The sequence below is a fragment of the Drosophila bipectinata genome, chromosome 2R (genome assembly GCF_030179905.1).
Source record: "Drosophila bipectinata strain 14024-0381.07 chromosome 2R, DbipHiC1v2, whole genome shotgun sequence".
Classification (NCBI taxonomy): Eukaryota; Metazoa; Arthropoda; class Insecta; order Diptera; family Drosophilidae; genus Drosophila; species Drosophila bipectinata.
Genome location: NC_091737.1, coordinates 10,405,761 through 10,423,825, shown reverse-complemented (window position 1 = coordinate 10,423,825; position 18,065 = coordinate 10,405,761). Strand labels below are relative to the sequence as shown.

General features: G+C 43.8%; 1 protein-coding gene across 1 annotated transcript in view; it reads left to right on the top strand.

Annotated features, from left to right (window-relative positions):
• Nucleotides 1–16,366, top strand: part of Stacl (SH3 and cysteine-rich domain-containing protein) — a 61,985-nt gene extending 45,619 nt beyond the window's left edge. Inside the window, 8 exon segments of the mRNA XM_017252665.3 lie at nucleotides 305–429; nucleotides 593–748; nucleotides 3,142–3,546; nucleotides 8,900–9,115; nucleotides 9,837–9,970; nucleotides 10,115–10,210; nucleotides 10,955–11,149; nucleotides 11,214–16,366. Of these exon segments, the coding sequence (XP_017108154.3) occupies nucleotides 305–429; nucleotides 593–748; nucleotides 3,142–3,546; nucleotides 8,900–9,115; nucleotides 9,837–9,970; nucleotides 10,115–10,210; nucleotides 10,955–11,149; nucleotides 11,214–13,796 (3,910 nt within the window). The 3' untranslated portion in view covers nucleotides 13,797–16,366.
• Nucleotides 16,367–18,065: the final 1,699 nt, after the last annotated feature.

Genomic DNA, 18,065 nt, shown 5'->3' with positions numbered 1-18,065 from the left:
GCCCTCGATGTCCCATTGTCCCATTGTCCACACTCCGCCATTGTTCGGTCGCCATTGTTTGTGTTGTCACTGTGCATATAGAGAACATATAGTATAACTATAAATATACAAATACATAGCATAAAATAGCATAAAAGCAGCCTTCAAATCCATTAGCTGGCCGTTCAATTTATGAGCATATGTTTAGCCAATTTGTTGTTTTTATCCCTCGGCTAGGGGAGTAAGAGAAAAGTGCAACATTATCGACTCCATTCAAGTGCTCCCAGCAAGTTCTAATCCCCCAAACGATTCGTTTCCCTCACAGGCGCAATGGAGCCTCCAGCACAGCCTCCGAGCCGCTGCGTCCCAACCTGGATGGCAGCCACCACCTGCAGGAGTACACCTACAAGAAGATAACGGCATGCGACGTCTGCTCCCAGATCCTGAGAGGTAGGTATTCGGCAAAGTTCCCAAAGCCAAGGCTTGAGGTGCTTCTCCCCGACTATATTCAACTCTATGAGCCATTTTCGTAGCTTTTTAAATAATGAAAGTCGCCCATTTTACTTTGTGGCATCGAGTTAAGCCCCTGTGTAACTCCCTTCTTGAATTGCAGGCCACACCCGGCAGGGACTGCGGTGCCGCATCTGCAAACTGAATGCCCATGGAGACTGCGCTCCGAACCTGCCGCGTTGCCAGCCGAAACAGAAGCTGCTCCGGCGCCAAAAGAGCACCTCGGAGCTGGAGAACCGCGTCGATATTGAGGAAGAAAGTGAGTATACCACACGCACTAGCATTCGAGCCATGGCCCCTAGCATACAGCATACAAAATACAAAAATACAGCACTCTGAATACTAAACACTAAAGTACAGAAAGTACATAGTCCCTGAAACACCAGGCTATACTACTAACATGGCTAACAAGAGTGGCAAACGACTTGCATGGGAAATGCAATGTGCTATGTGCTGGCCAAAAAGCAGGCGAGCGGAAAAATGAAACCTGAAGCTTGACTTGAAATTCCTCAATAACAATTTGCTCGAATGGTCGAATGTGAGCCCAAAAACTGTGTTTTGCATTCAAGGAGGGACACCACCCTGATTCTCCAATAAGATTGCATTTCAATCCGTATGCATGTTCCCCCATCGAATTTTCTTCGTACTGATCCGATCCGTTCCAGACCACCTGCTCTTACCTGGCAAATACGTTTGTTGTTCTCATGTTTTTTTTTCTACTTTTTTTTGTTGTTTTGTGTTTTTTTGTCCAAACCGCATCAGCAACATTTTGTTTGCTGCTTGGCAAACATTTATGGATTCGTGTTGGCCAGAAAAATAGAAAGGCGAGGTGGACGGTTTGGAATTCCTGGTGGGAAAGCCAGAGGAGCGGTGATTGCCTGGTATCAGTTGATTTCACAATGGATTTATGGCACTCCCGGGGTATACAGATTGTGGTGGCACTTGTGATTTGTGTCGCAATTCTCCAAACCTCAGCGAACAAGAACTTTTGCAATATTTTCCGGCTCTAATACATACGTATATGTACATACCAATATACCATACTCGAACGTACACATAAATTCAAAATTCTAATCTATAGAAATCCCTTAGATGGTGATGAAGATGATGATGTTGATATCCTTTTCCTGCTCATTGAACAGCAAACAATTACAGTTGTCATGAGGAGAATAGAATCTGTTGCATACCTTGAGGGTGCGACGGCCATTTACAATGTACCGTAGTTTATGAAAACCGCACACAAATTCCAAACTGTAGACTCTCGACATTTATTTGATTAAATCACTGAATTGAAATGAAATCCTTTTCCCTTCCATATTCCTCTGTTGACAATTAAACCGAAAAAAACACAATTACCAATGAAATATCCCGAAAATAAAACCAAATACAGCCTCGCCGCAGGAGTCGCTTGCAGCCGATCAGCCAGATCAGCCAGATGATCCAAATCTGAGTCCCAGTCAGATAACGATAACGAATCTGAATCCGAATTCCAGCGCAAATCAGTTGAATGTGCCAAATGCGAAGTTTCGTCAAAAGACGCCCTTCATGCATCGCATTGCGCAACTAGGTATTCCCAATGAACTAGTATTACTCTGTTATACATACATATGTCTAGTATGCGCCATGACCGTGCCATGTACACCTAAAACATCTAAGTATATCTATATAGTATATATACTCGTATATATAAATGTATGTATACTCTGTATGTATGCGCGAGATACTCGATTGAAATGCGCTTGAACCTTAAACTTATGATTTTGTGTTCCGTATTTTGTGTTATTTGACTGTTGCGCTTTGATTCACTTAATTAGCGAGACTTAATCAGCGAATGCCAACCAACCAGCTCGAAAAAAAAGACACACACTTCCACACTATACTACACACTCAATAATTGCAGCCACAAAAGTTAACAAGACACCAAGTTTCTGGCAAATCGAAGCAAAAATAAAAGAGCTGGGGGACAACCACTAATCGAAATCAAGAGTTCAAGTAGTGGAGCATGTTATAGCCGCAAAACATCAGTACTCAGTATCAGTATCAAAGCATTCAGTAATTCAGTAATGAAACAGTTCACTAGATCCTTTGCCAAATCACGCCTCATTCCGCATAAGTGTTGTGTTGGCTAACTTGTTTGGATTATTCAACTAGTAGGGTTTAATCTCGGGTATAAACCACCACATCTTAGGGCTGCCATGTGGCTTAGAGTAACAGTAAACAGTAATATATGAAATACCCTTCTCACACGATCTATCAAACGTTGAAATCATGACAAGTATCCCAAGTACCAGCCTCAGAGCTCATTTCCAATTATCGAACCCATTTGCAATAATTTACTAATGCACTTCAACAATGCATCATCAACAACATTCAACATTCAACTTCACCCGAATCCGATTCCGAATCCGAAACCGACTATTGAAAACGATCAATCGAATCGATTAAATTCGAAAAAAAATCTCCTTAAAACTGGCCCTTCATCAACCAACCAACCACCAACCGTACCGTACTTGTCAACTTGTCAACCAACTGCCCCTCCAACCAAAAATTATTGAAAATCTACGGCACCAAAAAAATCAAATCAAAAAATTCAATTTGAAAACCAAAAAGAAATAACCGAAATCGATCAAATTTATCGCGTGCTGAAACAAGCCGGCGAACTCAAATCCGGGCACTCGAATCTTGCAGCAGGCGACAAATCCGTCCAGGGCAAGGAAGGCATCCCGATTCCGGATCGCGAAATGGGCCGGGCCCCGCCCACGGATATACCGATTGTCAGCGTATCGGAGCTGGCCCTGCAGGAGCAGCAGCAGCAGCAGCAACAACAGTCCCAGCAGCAGCAACAACAACAGCAGCAGCAGATGCAGATGCAACAGCAGCAACATCCGCAACGGAGTCTGGCATCGGTGGCGCAGGCGGCGGCCGTAAGGGCCGGACGGGGTGTTCGCCCACCGCCCGTTGCCATGCCGATACTGGGCGTGCAGCTGCAACAACAGGAGCTGCAACAGCAACGCGGCGGGCTGCCGGTGCCCACCCAAGATATATCTAGTAGCTCAGGTCCGACAAGTCGCCCAACTAGTTTGTCTTCACTACTTTTTTTTTTGTTTCTTTGTTGCATTTCTCTATCTCTATCTGCATTTGTTTATACTCATTTCTCATGTTTTAGTCAGAGATTATTTGTAGTTTCGGTTTTCGGTTCTCTATCTCTATATAACTCTCTACTGTATGTTTTGCTCCCAGCCACCTGATCTCCCCCTGACTCCATCCCGTCTCAGTGCCTCAGCGCTTAAACCATCAACAGTAACAGTACCAGTACCAGTCGAAAATCTCACACATCACTTTGGATTTATATAATACCTTATATTTAGTAGTAGCTTCATTAGTCTCTCAAGGATCTCTCTCTCTCATATACAGTATTCTTTGGAGCACCAACCAAGTAGTTCATCCCTATCCACATAGCTCTGCATTAGACACACACAATTGCATTCCCTTTGCTCCACAAAGCGACAAAAATGACAAACAAACATATGCATTTAGTTTTGGCAAAACAATTTCAATTTCACTCACATTGCGCTAACCAAATAATTGCTCATACGCCCCATTGCGTCCATTACTGCTTCGCTTTGGAGTTGTGCTACTACTGCAGCGCTTGCGATTTAGATTTGCGATTTTTTGGCCAGTTTACGCACAAGAACACAAAAACCAAAACCAAACCAAAAGCAAACAAATAAATAAACAAATCTTATGTCTTTTTCACACAAAACAACCACTCCAGACACCCCAGACACTCTAGACACTCAAATATAAATAAATATTAATATAATATATCAATATGCATTTTGTGTATAACTAGTACACTATCTAAATAAATTAACCTAGCGTTGAATTTGACTGGAGCAGTTGCCGAGTATCCTTTGTAGCTTAGCCCGAAATCAATTATAGCATACATAAGCCAACATATGTATTTAGTAGAACGTTATTAATTTGTGTATGCCAAACACTTTGTTTTATACTAGTACTCCTACTCGTATGCATATCATCCTGATTTTCTCAAATAATGAATCGAGCCGAGCCCAGACTGACTAACTGCTTGAATGAATGACTGAGCGAATGACTGGATATGGATGTGGAGTGTGTGGGTGTGTGGGTGTGCGGGTGTGTCTTCTTGTTAACAAATTGTGTGTTAGTGAGTGGCATTGCGGCGCGAATGTGCTTCAATTAAGATACATTCCTCGTTTCGGCCCCAAGAGCAATCACATGGAATGACGTTGCCGTTTTGTCGCCTACTTAGGGCCCACATTTCAGGGCAGGATCCTCGTCCTGCCCCGCCCCAGCCCCCTTGCGGTAACAAAGTGCCCCAAATCTTGGCAAGTGCGCACATAATTAGCGCCGCAGCAACATTTCCTCCCCATTCTCATCCTTCTGGCAACTGCCGGCAGAAACTGACAGTTGCAAGTTGCAACTGCAACTGCAACAACGCCAACAATGGCAACTGTTTGCTGTAACTGCAACTGCAACTGCAACTGCCACTGCCACATTCCCCTGCGGTCGGTAGCTGCATTATTCCAATTAGGAAAGTGTAAATGCAGCAAGGCACTGATTGATTGGAGATTGCCTTCAGGAGTGCCTGATCCCCGGCAGATATTTTATGACTGCAGCTGTAGTTTCGATTTGACCCCGATTAGTTGTAAGTTATACAACAGGCGGCAAGGATAATGGCAGAAAGAGTCAACTGCAAACTAGTTAGAATTTAAATAAATTATAAAATAGTTCTAAGAACTTCTTATGCCACTATTCGAGCTGCCACTGTCTTGCTTTCGATTCGAACACACCACTCACATTTTAGATAAATACCATTACTTGCTACGCCTTAAATGAAAAATACATATATATCTATATATTCTTTCGTGTCCATATCTTTTTTGCAAATTTTCGTTTCGCTTGCCAAAAAATAAACTAAAACTAACCAAAAAAATAACCCAACCAAACCACATCAAAAAACCAAACAAAATTGTGAAACAAAAAAAAGAACCACGCTACGGCCAGTTCTTTGCTCCCGTATCGAACATGTCCAGCTCGGCGTACATCAGCAATGGCATCGGGATAAACTACTATACGGCCAACACCCTGCAGCAGCAGCAGCAGCAGATGAGCTATCTGCAACATGCATCTGCCACCGGCGGAGCAGCTTGCTCCTCCTCATCGGCAACCGGATCGCCGGCCCACCAGCAACAACCGCAGCAGCAGCCACCAGTTCTCTCCGGCAGCAGCAACAATGGAAGCGCCAGCGGCTGCAGCAGCATCGGTTATCCGCCGAATGATCCGGGTCTGCGGCGACGGCTGTTTGCCGGAATCCGGCCATTGTCCGTCTTTGGGCGATTGCGGCAGCAGCGTTCGTCGCAGCACCGATCGATATCGCTGCCAGAAAGTAATTACGCAAACACAACGAACACACACCAAGATCGAGATATAGAAGATATATAGCAGATCTACCAGATGCCACAGACCTACACCTGGGGATCTGGGAGTGGGGAACAACAAGCATTAACAAGCCACCTCACCTCTGTCGTTCCATCACCCAGCCAGCACTCCCTGAAAGCACCCCGATCTATTTATAAGAAGCCTCATAGAAACACCTACATACGCCCCATTGTACCACTCACCTGTTGTCCCGTTTTGATGTTTAGTCTCTCTCTGTGTATGTGGGTGTGTGTCTTACCTGTTCTATGTGTATATTTTTACCTTTAAACGTAAACGTCTACAAGTATATTATGCAGAAACGTATTTTTAAGTGGATGTATGTGAAAGTGGCTTTATTGAGTAGACTTAAGACGCGTTTCAATTATTTTAATTTAAGCTGTGGACTCGGAGACTGAGACCGATTAAACAATGGTCGGATTAAATGCCAATTAGTCTTAACCCAGTTTACACTCCCTGGCAAATGGCTCATTTCCGTCAACAGCAACTGCATTTATATACACGGCCGAGTTCCGGGCTGCTGTTGTGATGCTTTTTGCATTTCTGCAGCTGAAAAGCAAACTGAAAGCAGCTTCATCATGCTTCAGACGATGCCAGAACTTACTCCTTTCTCCTTTCTCTCCGAACATCCATACCGAGCCAGTTGGCCCAGGACCCGGAACCCGAAACCCGGGACGACTGCCGTGTAAATTACAAGCCATTGTCAACTTTTGTGCAAAAATTCAGTCGCCGCACAAAACTTCCAAGTGGGGTTTGGGATTGAGGGGTTCTCCTTTTTTTTTGTATGCAGCTGCATACAAATGTTACAGACTTTGAGCCCCTTACCCTCCACCCTCAAAAAACAACAAAAATAAAATGTAAAAATAAAACTTTTTTCGCCAACGCGCGAGTTCATTTGTGCTTAATGTTTGCTGCATTTTTAATGCCACTCGCGCCCAGAGACAAGTTTAAAGTTAAAGTCGCGCCGCGCCACGCCACGCCGCCAACTTTTTGTCTTAGGAAAGTGTAGCATCTCGTTTGGATTGAGGAGGACGATGTGGGAATGGGAGAGAGCACTGGAAGTGCTGGGGACCCCGGTCGGTCCCAGGCCGAACATAATTATGCTAAAAATTGTTATGACACACAATCTTTTTGCCCAGCTCCTTATTTTTCTCCACGCTGTTTTTCCTTTTTATATATATATATTTTTTTTTTGGGTCTGCCTTTCGTTTGCTCTGCATGCTGGTGTATATTTTCTCAACTTCCTTGCGGCAAAAGTTCCAGGACCCACAGTCAGAGCCAGCGCCCGAGCCAAAGCCAGCGCCAGTGCCGGGCTCTGCACTTATTTTGCTAGGATTATGTTTCTGCTCTATTACTTGTGCCGGGACTCGGTGGGCTCCTCCGTTTCCTCTAAAGTTTCTCCGGTTTGTTTTGGCTTGCTTTCTGCATGAACACTGTCTTAATGTTTAATATTTTCTTTTGGGCTTCATGTCTTCATTTAACTTAATTAGTTTTGATTCAAATTCTCTGAATCCTGTTCCTGTTTCTTTTGTTCGCCAAAGTCAAAGCCAAAGCTGAAAAATCAATGGAAATGCCACTAACAACTAACACAACAAAGTACATACCAAGGATATAAATATATATATTTTGAATACATGTTTATTTGATACAGCATCAGCAATTCCGAAATCAGAAACGAGTCGGCCCTTTGGCGAGCCCTTGATGCTGAGCCCGCGGGCGAATCTCAAGGGTCCGGAGACAAGTCCGGACGACTCCAAGGGCAATAGACGGGTCCGTTTGAACTGATGGACATTTAAGGAGATGGCCAGGCGAAAGAGCAGCACTTGACTTGAATCAGTTCTAATTCAATTTATTGTTTTATGTTTCATCCGTTAAGTTATTGATTTGATTATTGATTATTATAACTATATATTGCCCTAGACCCGTATCCTTAAGCACCTTTAGTCCCTATGAACCGTAGCCCAATTGAATGTTTTGAATGCAGCACAGTAATTATTATAAAATACTCAATAATAGTTAAATCTACCTGTTAATTATATATATTTACACACCTATCGTATATGTTAGTTTTTATTTCGATTCTTAGCCAAACTTTGCGTGAGCCAGAGAGCAATATTATAATATTTTAAATATCTGTATATTACGATTAAAGTATTAAGTCATATCTGATTACTCGACACGACTAGATCACCCCAGAAAACGAATGACAATAACACGAATAATAAAAGCAAAAACGATATTTTTTCAATGTTTATGAATGGTACTATTTCATTTCAAAACAACACTCATCTGGCACAGGGCGATGGAAACGATTTTGAAACAACTTGTTTGTACTTTTTTCTTAATAAATTTTCATTTCGAAATCCACACAAAAACCACTCACACAACAGGCTAAGAAGGACTATTGAGTTGGCTTTTTGTTTTTTTTTGTGTGGCAACTGAAACGGGATAAAACACTGGTCACACTTACACATTTTCTGTCTCTGTCTGAACGTGAACATGTTGCAACTTGCAAGATAATATTTATGTCAGAGACTGGCAAAGTAAAAGGCATGACGACACCTTTGCCCGCCTCTCAGCTTACTCAACAAATTTCTGCCAAAGTCCTGGGTGAAAGGTCACCAATGGACTCTATGCTTACATTTCGATTTTATTTCCGTTTCTTCTCTTTTCCTTTGGGTTTTGGTTAGATTATTAGTAGACGCATTAGATTTAGCCATATGCTTAATAAACGAAATTAAAATTAAATAATTTTTATTCCACATCTTACTCGGCCATTTTTTGCGAACGAACCAAAAAAAAAACCAAAACTCTCATGTTGTGTATTGTCCAATCGAATAATTCAATTACAACAACATCCGACACAACAACAATAAAAAAATCAATCAAATATATATATAAAAAAATATATAACAAAAACAACAAACAACAGCACCGCACTCACCGCGTCGCCAAAAGTTGAATTTACGCATGAAATCCCTGAGCCTGGACTCCCCCGAATCCTCGGAGCTTCACGGCCAGTTTAGGCGTCGAGCCCAACTTCCGGGCACGGGGGCCTCGACATCGGCCAGCTCCGGTTACTATCATGGCGGCTCTGGAGGCCACCTGGAGCACAGCACTCCGCCGTCGAACAACAGCAGGCTGCACTGTAAGTAGCAAACCAGTAAGTTCCGTTTCCCGGTCCTCCGGTCCCGGTCCCGGTCCCGGTCCCAAGCCCGAAACTGACTACGTCTCCGGTTCCGGAACACCGTCGAACGATGCACCCAACAACCACCTCCGATCACCACCCACCAGGCCACCACCCACTTTTTGGCCACCTCTAACGATTCTCTCTAACGAATTTTTAGAATTTTTCCCCTAAATCTCTCTAATTTCCAAACTCTAATATATATATCGACACTCTTACACTCTTGAACACCCAATGACTTTTTCTACTTGCTTCCTGCTTATAATATTAAAGTACTTTTTTATTAATTACTGTAAATACGTTGAAACTAAAAGTAATATAAAGGAGTAACAATCGAGTAATTTAATCCTTGGTTAAGTAGTTCGATTAGTAGTTAATAGAAGCTTAACGATTTCACTTGAAAAAAATGCTAATAGTAGACTAACTTCATCTGCCGACACCACACATTCTCACAATTTCGACGGGGATATACCTCTTTACCTACTAATCCCCCCTTTTGTAACGTATATGTGTATAATTTACCTGTAAAATGTCTATATATTGACTCTTCCTTTCTTTCATGGAATCTGACTCTTCTTGTTTGTATTTTTTATTCGTTCATCCACTTGCATTCGATTAACCAAAACCAAAACCAATTGAGCCTGTCCTGGAGCAGGGATTAACACATCCAAAACCATTACAGCACCATCGAGCCCCTCGCATCCGGGCCGCAAACTGCTCTACGCCACCCGGGGAATGCGTGGCGGCAGCGTCGACCTACCGGACGAAATGGAGAAGTCCCAGTCCTCGGCCAGCACTTCGCCGTGCCTTTCACCCGTAAGACATCCCCAGGTAGTCCCCCACTCCCACCAAGCTTCCTTTCGTTTCGAGTCTTCATTTTGCCAGCTCCATTTTAGACCGATTTCAGGATAAGACCAAACCTATAGACTAACCAAATACCCTCCCTTTCATTTCACTAAGAAAACACATCGCCTGCTGCCCACGAATCTGTACGTTATCATCTACAACTTCAAGGCTAGGCACGCCGACGAACTGGACCTCAAGGCTGGCTACAAGGTGAGCTAATCAGGCAAATGGACATCCCACTGTCCTACTGCCACTCCGCCGAATATGAAGAAATAAACGAGTGTCCGAGTGGGTGTATGAATAATAAACACAGTGCTTTGTTTAATCCGCTAAGCGGAGCGCTTAGCTCTCACAATGGTTGCCCAGGAAATTGCTATAACTAAATCAGAAACAAATACCCATACGCTGCCGCTGCTGCCGCTCTTTATTCAATATTAAAAGGAACACAATGCCAAACAAAACTTTGTGTATTTATCATACAACAGAGAATATAAATATGTGAAAGAGGAGGATTTATTTGTATTTTTTTACTAAGCAAACAGAGTAGAACAAACGGCGTATAAGAAGAAATAATAATAGTAGTTACCGACTTTTGTGTGTACATTCTCTGATTGCAAGTGCCCGCCCACGCCGCCGCCGGCAAAGTGTTCAATATTTACAGATTAGCTTTTGTTTGGGCTCTGTCCTTGTTCGCGAACTGACTGGATTGCAGGATTGCCGGATTGCAGGATTGCAGGATACGAGAGCATAGGAAAGTCAAACTTTTGTTTTATGAAAGGTTTCAGGGGGAATTTACGACACGGATCGATAAGTGCTTTTTTCCCCCTCGATATTTTCAAGAGAACTTAGTGGATAGTCAGTGGATTTTGCAGGGTTAAGAGCTTTCATTTTAGGTTTTATGTTTTCCTGAAACATCTCCCCTTGAAACATCGCCATTTAATATTTTTGAAACAGGTAACTGTCATCGACAATTCAGATCCGGACTGGTGGAAGGGCAAGGTCTTTGGCCGCGTCGGCTACTTCCCGTCCAAGTACTGTGTCCGTCTGAACGCCAACGAGAAGCCCTTGCAGGTAACCCACAATCTACAGGTCTCCGACAGTGAACGTGGCGAGAACCTCACCCTTCTCAGAGATCAGATTGTCATCCAGGTGAGTTGAAGCAGCCATGAATACACACAAGATCCTTTACGTGATTTTATTTGAACAATACCAGACCGGCGATGAGGTGAACGGCATGGTGATGATCCGCGCCGCGGAGCACGGATCGGGCTACTGCCCGATCAAGTATTTGCAGGAGGTGTGACAGCCAGAAGAGGACGAGCCGCCCTCCGACGAGCGGGACAGACCCTACAAGTCGTCCATGCAGTCGTCGCAGTCACGGGCGACGGACAAAACCAAGCGTAGGATTAGAATCGTAGTCACCGACAACCAAAGTCAAGCAACTAGTAGCGCTGCACCCGCCCCATCTGCACCACCTGCCTCCACATCCACCCAGCACCACCACCAGATACCCAGGGAATCGGACCTCGAAACGAAGCGCCTGAACATCGACTATGGCGACGAAGGCAGCGCCGATTGGGACAAGGATCGGGAGGTGCTAATCCTATCGGGACGACGGAACAAGAACGACAAGAACTGGGAAAACTGGGAGCGCATCCGCGAACAGAAGCTGGAGAAGATGAAGGGCATTTGCTTCGAAAGCTACCGCCAGTCCAAGCGGGACAAACTAATGCAGGCCAAGCCTCGACCCAAGCAGCTGGATCCCACCTGGTACACCGACAACATCTACTCTAATCGGTCGGACGACATGGACGAGGACTATGTGCCCGACGTCCTCAAGTATGGACCCTTTCGTCCGCTCCGGGACATCCACGAGCTCGACGAGAAGATCGGCGGCAGCGGTAAGGGAGAAGAGCGTCGCGGCGAGGGTGAGGGATCGCCCGGATACGGACTGCATCGCTCCAAGAGCTGCAAGGAGTTTCAATATCCCAAATCCCAGAGTTGGTGCTTCGAGGGCAATGTCTTCGAGGCGGGCGGCGGCGTAGCCAGTGCGAGTGGCTCTGGGCCGGGTACGGGGACAGGCGGCATGGCCGCTCAACCCACCACATCCATACTCAAGAACCGAGCCGGCGTGCCCAAGTCATATTCCTTTAGTGCCACCACCAAGACCATGCCTTTCGATATTATCGATTACGAGCTGCCGCCTTCCACCAATAGCCGGCGCGAGAAAAGGGAAGCCTACAGGCGCAACATGAGCCTCTTGTGCAGCAGTAGCTTTGACGAGAGGACCCTGGCCCATCGCTGCTGTGCCCGGGATCAGTGCACCAGTGCCCGCTGCCTCTTGGACGACATATATCCGGGATCCCGGCCGAGGACGCGGACGGGAAGCAACCGCAATCTGAGTGCTGCGGATTGGCTGTTCGAGGAGCGTGCCGCCGGACGCCAGAGAACACCTGCACCACCCACTGTTATCTGCTGCTGCTCGGCCGCAGAGGACTGCTGCTGCCACCGCCAGCCAAGGCAGCTACCTCAGCCAGCTCCACGGGCCAGAAACTCCAGAACTGCTCCGCCGGGCCATTGTCCTGGTCACCATCCTGCCGCCGAGGAGGAGGAGCACATGCACTGCCGCTACGACACCGACCTAGAGCACTTCATACGAGCGGAACGAGAGCGACTGATGCTGCAGGACAAGTTCCTGGACGAGGACGAGCGGTACCTGTCCGCCGCAGCTGCTCCCCGGAGTCCGGGCAGAAGGTATCCGTCAGCCAACTACCAGCGTCCCTCGCGCAGCAAGTCCTTGTTGGAGATGCCACCTCCCGCTGCCACCTGCAACAGTCTGTTCGACGAAGACACCTGCTCGGACACCACGGAAATCGACCTGGAGGACTTCAACATCGACCTGGAGAAGTACTGGGAGCAGCTGGACAAGCCGCCCAGTCCCATCAACATGGACATGCGACGGAACATGCACAGCAGCCTCAAGGTGAAGAACGTGAACGTAAGGTGCTACAACAATGGCCAGCCCATTGACATCCATGACCGCGAGCACGAGCGTCTAATGATCAAGAAGTCGCTGCTCGAAGGCATGCCCTCGCCGCCCCAGCTGGACTCCAGCGAATCCTCGACAACTGCCGGGGGATATCCTTTTTTTGATAATGCCGCTGGCGCTGCCGCCTCTGCCTTCCACCATCCGCGTCCCAGCTACGGCTATGGCCACAAGGTCTACCCCACAATGGACACACTGCCCTCGTACCAGTACAACAACTTCTATCCGGAGCACAGCCACCCGACGGTGGGCAGTGTCCTGACACAGCAGCCCACTGCCGGAATTCATCACGCTTCCGCCGGTGGCCATTCGGCCCTGAGTCTCATTAACAACATCTTCTCCATTTACAAGCCCAACAAGTACTCGCCGGAGAACTGCCAGATGAACTACGAGAGCAAGCCGGAGCCGTGCAAGAAGATGAACATGCCGAGCACGAGGCGCCCCCTGGGCTCAGCCACCCCGCATCCGCTTCCGGTCCAGCATCCGCACGAGTACATGCACTCGTCGATGAAGCGGCCCCTGCTGGTGAGTGCGGATCAGCCGCACTTCAAGATCATTCCGGAGAAGACGGGCCTGAAGATATCGCCGCTGCTGAGCTACGAGGACTACGGAGGCGGATGCGGCAGTACCGGAATGGGGGAGAAGGCCCCACACCACAGACTGAGTAGCACGGCGCGGCCTCTGATGCTTCCGCACTGATGGTGCTGGACCTTTCCGTGGTATGGCAATGGCAATGGCAACTATTGTTAATAGGTATGTTTTGTGGAGAGGCAACTTATCCAAGAGACTTGCGAAACGCACAAACTGGGTCCCGCCAAAAAACCCAAGACAACCATCCGACATTCCAGCTGGCGGGGGATTCCGGCTCATCCGTTGTGGCAGTGGTGGTGTCTATCCAGCCCAACCACCCTCCAGTACCCCACTCCCCTCCACCCACTCGTCTCCGACGTCGTCGTCGTCGTCGTCGTCCATCCGCACAATTTGCTTTTTGGTTTTCAGCAGGGCAAGTGCATGTAACATCCACTCATCGTTGTCGCCAACAAAGAAAAAAAAACGAAACGAGGAAACCCAAAAAAAAAAACTGACACTCCAGCAACAGGAAAACCACTTAAACAACAACAACTACAGCCATACCATCGGAAAACAGCACAACAAGAACAACATCAGCATGTGTTGCAAGTTGCAAGTTGCAACTGCAATCGCAACATGACCAAAACAACATAGTCGAGGAAATGTCGAGGCTTGAAGATGAAAGTTAGGATTAGTAACGAATTGATCAGAGGTTCGATTAGAGTAGACACAGTCCCCACTCCCTAAGAACAACACACAACACACATATGTATACAATCAATGTGCTTTTAATTCGCTTCAAATCGCTACAAATGCCGCAGCATTGCAGTTCATTGAACAATATATAACTAATGTATGAAAAATAAAAAACCAAACAACAGATACACTAATTTTCGAGCAACTTTTAAGCAATCAACAGCGTATTCAATAGAACAAATAAAAACTAAAACCAAGAGAAAGAAACTAGAGTTAAGTCGAATGTGTGCATATGTATTAAACCGTTCATATCGCGTTTCATAATCCAGTATGAACATCTCTATGTATACCTTACTCTGTAGCAAGCTAAAACGATTTTATTAGTACTGAGAATGGTCGAAAGGATAATTGGATCTAAGGGATCGTGTCGCGTTTAACTAAATGAGGAATACCGTTTTTATTGTCACCAAATTTTTTCTATTTTTTATACCAAACAACTTTGAAGTCAACTAAACGGAAGGATAAAGGATGAGTTAATGATGAAATTGCAAGGATCGTTAAAGATAGAAGCTTTCCCCATTATTTGCGGCTACTAGAAGGCATATATGCAGGATAAGTATATGTTGAGAACTCGATAGAAGCGCTTTTTGTGAACTAACTAGATTTGTATAGCAATGTGAAACATTGAATATGATAAATATGAATTGTACTTTTATGATGTATGCGTATCCACTGGCCTTATTTATTGAAAAAGTACCCAAAAAACAATGAGCTGAATCCTCACTTGTACACACATCCATACACACCCACAGTAACACCAATACAAAGACACACAAAGTCCCCAGAAAAAAAAAAAAAATTGGAGAATTAAAATTAAATTTTCATAAAAGATTTAAGTATAAGGCTTTGCGTCACTTTTGTTAATTGTTTTTTGGCGTCCAATTTTACATGATAACTAAATGTAGGGCTCTAGACAAAAATCGACTAAAAATCGACGAAAATCGAAACTATCGAGTATAGAAAAAACTATCAAGTATTTTGTAGTGCATAAGCTAACTAATGAAGAAACATTTAAACCAATACCAAATACTCGTATATGAGAACTTTTTAGTGCAAGACTCCTTGTGCGTGAAGATTTTGAATTTGAATTTATTTTTAATGACTTTTGAATACAAGAGAAAACAATGAACAAGACATTTTATCAGAGATCGTTTTTTATCTATTTAACATTTTCTTGAACCACATACAACAACAAGAACAACAACAACAACAAGAGAAAACAACTATTTTCTAAGTGTACCCTATGGCCTATTAGTTAGTAATTAAGAGAGAATGTTTTTCCAAGCCCCGCTTAGACCACAGAACAGGAGTTCGATGAGGCATGGAAGGGGGAATTCTGCACAAAACCCAAATCTAGAAAAATATCCACATACTGCACCCAATTAATTGTACGATGTATCTATCGATTAATGAGTATTTACGATCACATCTAGAGACTAAGGAGAACCGAATTGTATTGTAAAATGAATGGAATCGACAAACACGAAAACGCCCAAATCTTATGAGTATGTAAGCAACCAAAAAAAAAATGCCGAAAACTTAAATTCAAACAGGATAACCGATGGCTACTAGCTGCGGGCATCAAAACTGCTGAAATTGGCAATTAAGTATATAGTAATATATATATATATATGCATATGTATGTATGTACAATGTAGTAGAATTTTTGCGACTAAAAACATAAACCGAAAGGTAAAAAACTGCAATCGTAGAGCCCAGCAGCAGGGGTGGAAGTCTTTGCGAAACTGCTTCTTGGTTTTTTTTAGTGTATACTTTCGTTTTACATATTGTACGATTAAGGAATTCAAAGCATTACGAATGCAGTGGGCCATAAGCTATGTGTAAGTCTAAGCCAGAGTTATTGCACCCCGACTTGGACGGCGATACCTGGCGCACCTGGTTGCAACTATGTAGAGGGCAGCCTGGGAAGCAAACATACCAACATACATACTACATTTACATGTAAACAGTAACTAGTGAAAAGCAAAACAAAACAAAGAGAACAGTATAATATCAGTGCAACGTAATATATCAACAAATACCAGAGCTGCAAACAGCAAGAAACAGAACTCATTAGCACACCTGCAATTGAATGTGAAAGAAAAAAAAATACCAAACACACATCCTTTCCAGTTCCATTACCAATTTCCCGCTTCTACGCAGCGACCCTGTTATTTTACCTGAATTGCAAATAAAAAAGATGTTCAATTCGATGTGAAAAAAATAATAAAAACAAAACAAGTTTTGTATTTTTTACGGTGTGGGCGGGATTGTTTTTCTTCATCTCCAGCCGCCCAAAAGTATGCAACGAGGTGAGCTACAGATTCTATGTTTATGGGATGGTTCATAAAATAATCCATTAATTATTTACTGACCATTGTTTTCCCCATATTGATGAAATTACTATATTAATAAATAATAAAGTTTTTAGGGAGTGTTCTATTCAATTTACATTTTTCAAGCGGTTTTTTTTATTTTTATTCCAAAATTGCATCATTTTTCCGCATCATTAGAAACACAAGTGGGAATGAGTACTTAAACATTTGCTTTTTTTATTCAGTTTTTCAGCATTAAATTTATATCACATTAAATTTAAAATTAACAGAAATACAAAGGTTAGTCGATTCGTCAGTTAATGCTGCTGCAGCTGCAGTTTTTACAATCATTATTACATTTTTCATTTAATCATACAGGTATTCTCTCGATTCCCTCGGAACAGGACGGTTGCACAGGATCGTTAGGTTAGCGTAGTCAAACATTTAACACATACATATAGAGAGTCACATCTTAGGGCTATCACTAAATTGGTTTTAAGCTAATTGCATCAGAGCACTAACCATACAGCATATAGACAACCCATTTCATACAACGAAAATGGACGCGAAAATTTCTTGCGACAGGCCCCAGCAGGCCCCAGAGCGGATTTCTTACGCTCTCTTACGCTCATCGTTCGTTCATCTTACGCTCATTCTCGCAATAAATGTTTTCTGTTTCTCAGTCTCTAAACGGAGCGCGATGAAGAAGGTTGGCCTGCGCTTCGGTTGATCTTTGTATGTATGCGTGTCACACATTCACATACATGGGTGTATGTGTGCGTGCGATTTCGTTTCGAAGCCAGCGCACAAAATTTTGATTTTTCTTACTTTTAAGGCTTGCTACCCTAACAAAATTCGGGTATTCGTTATTTGATGAAATGACGAAAGAAATTATATTATTTTTTATTTTATTTTTTTTTATTATTTCAGCATACATTTTTAATTTATTTAGGAATAAGATTAAGTGTTAGTAGTAAAATGTTTTCTGTATATATATTTTTACGAATCATTAAAAATCAATATACTGAGAAAGTGTCAGAGTATATTTCGGTCGGAGTCACTTAAAGCGCCGATTGCTTTTAAGTTTTTGTTGTTCTGCAAGAGGCTTGTGCATGCCTACTCTAACGATGGAATGATTTTTAGGGGAGGGTGAAGACACGAAAACAGCTGATGGACTTGTTTACCTTTTTTGTTTACAATTTTTCAGGCACTTGTTATTATATTTTGGGTTATTGTGAGATTTAATTAAATTATTGTCGTTAATTTAATAATTTCCTTATATATATTTCCTTATATATAATAACTTTAAAAAGTAATTTAATTCTTCACCCGTCTTCACCCTCCCCTAAAAATCATTCCATCGTTAGAGTAGGCATGC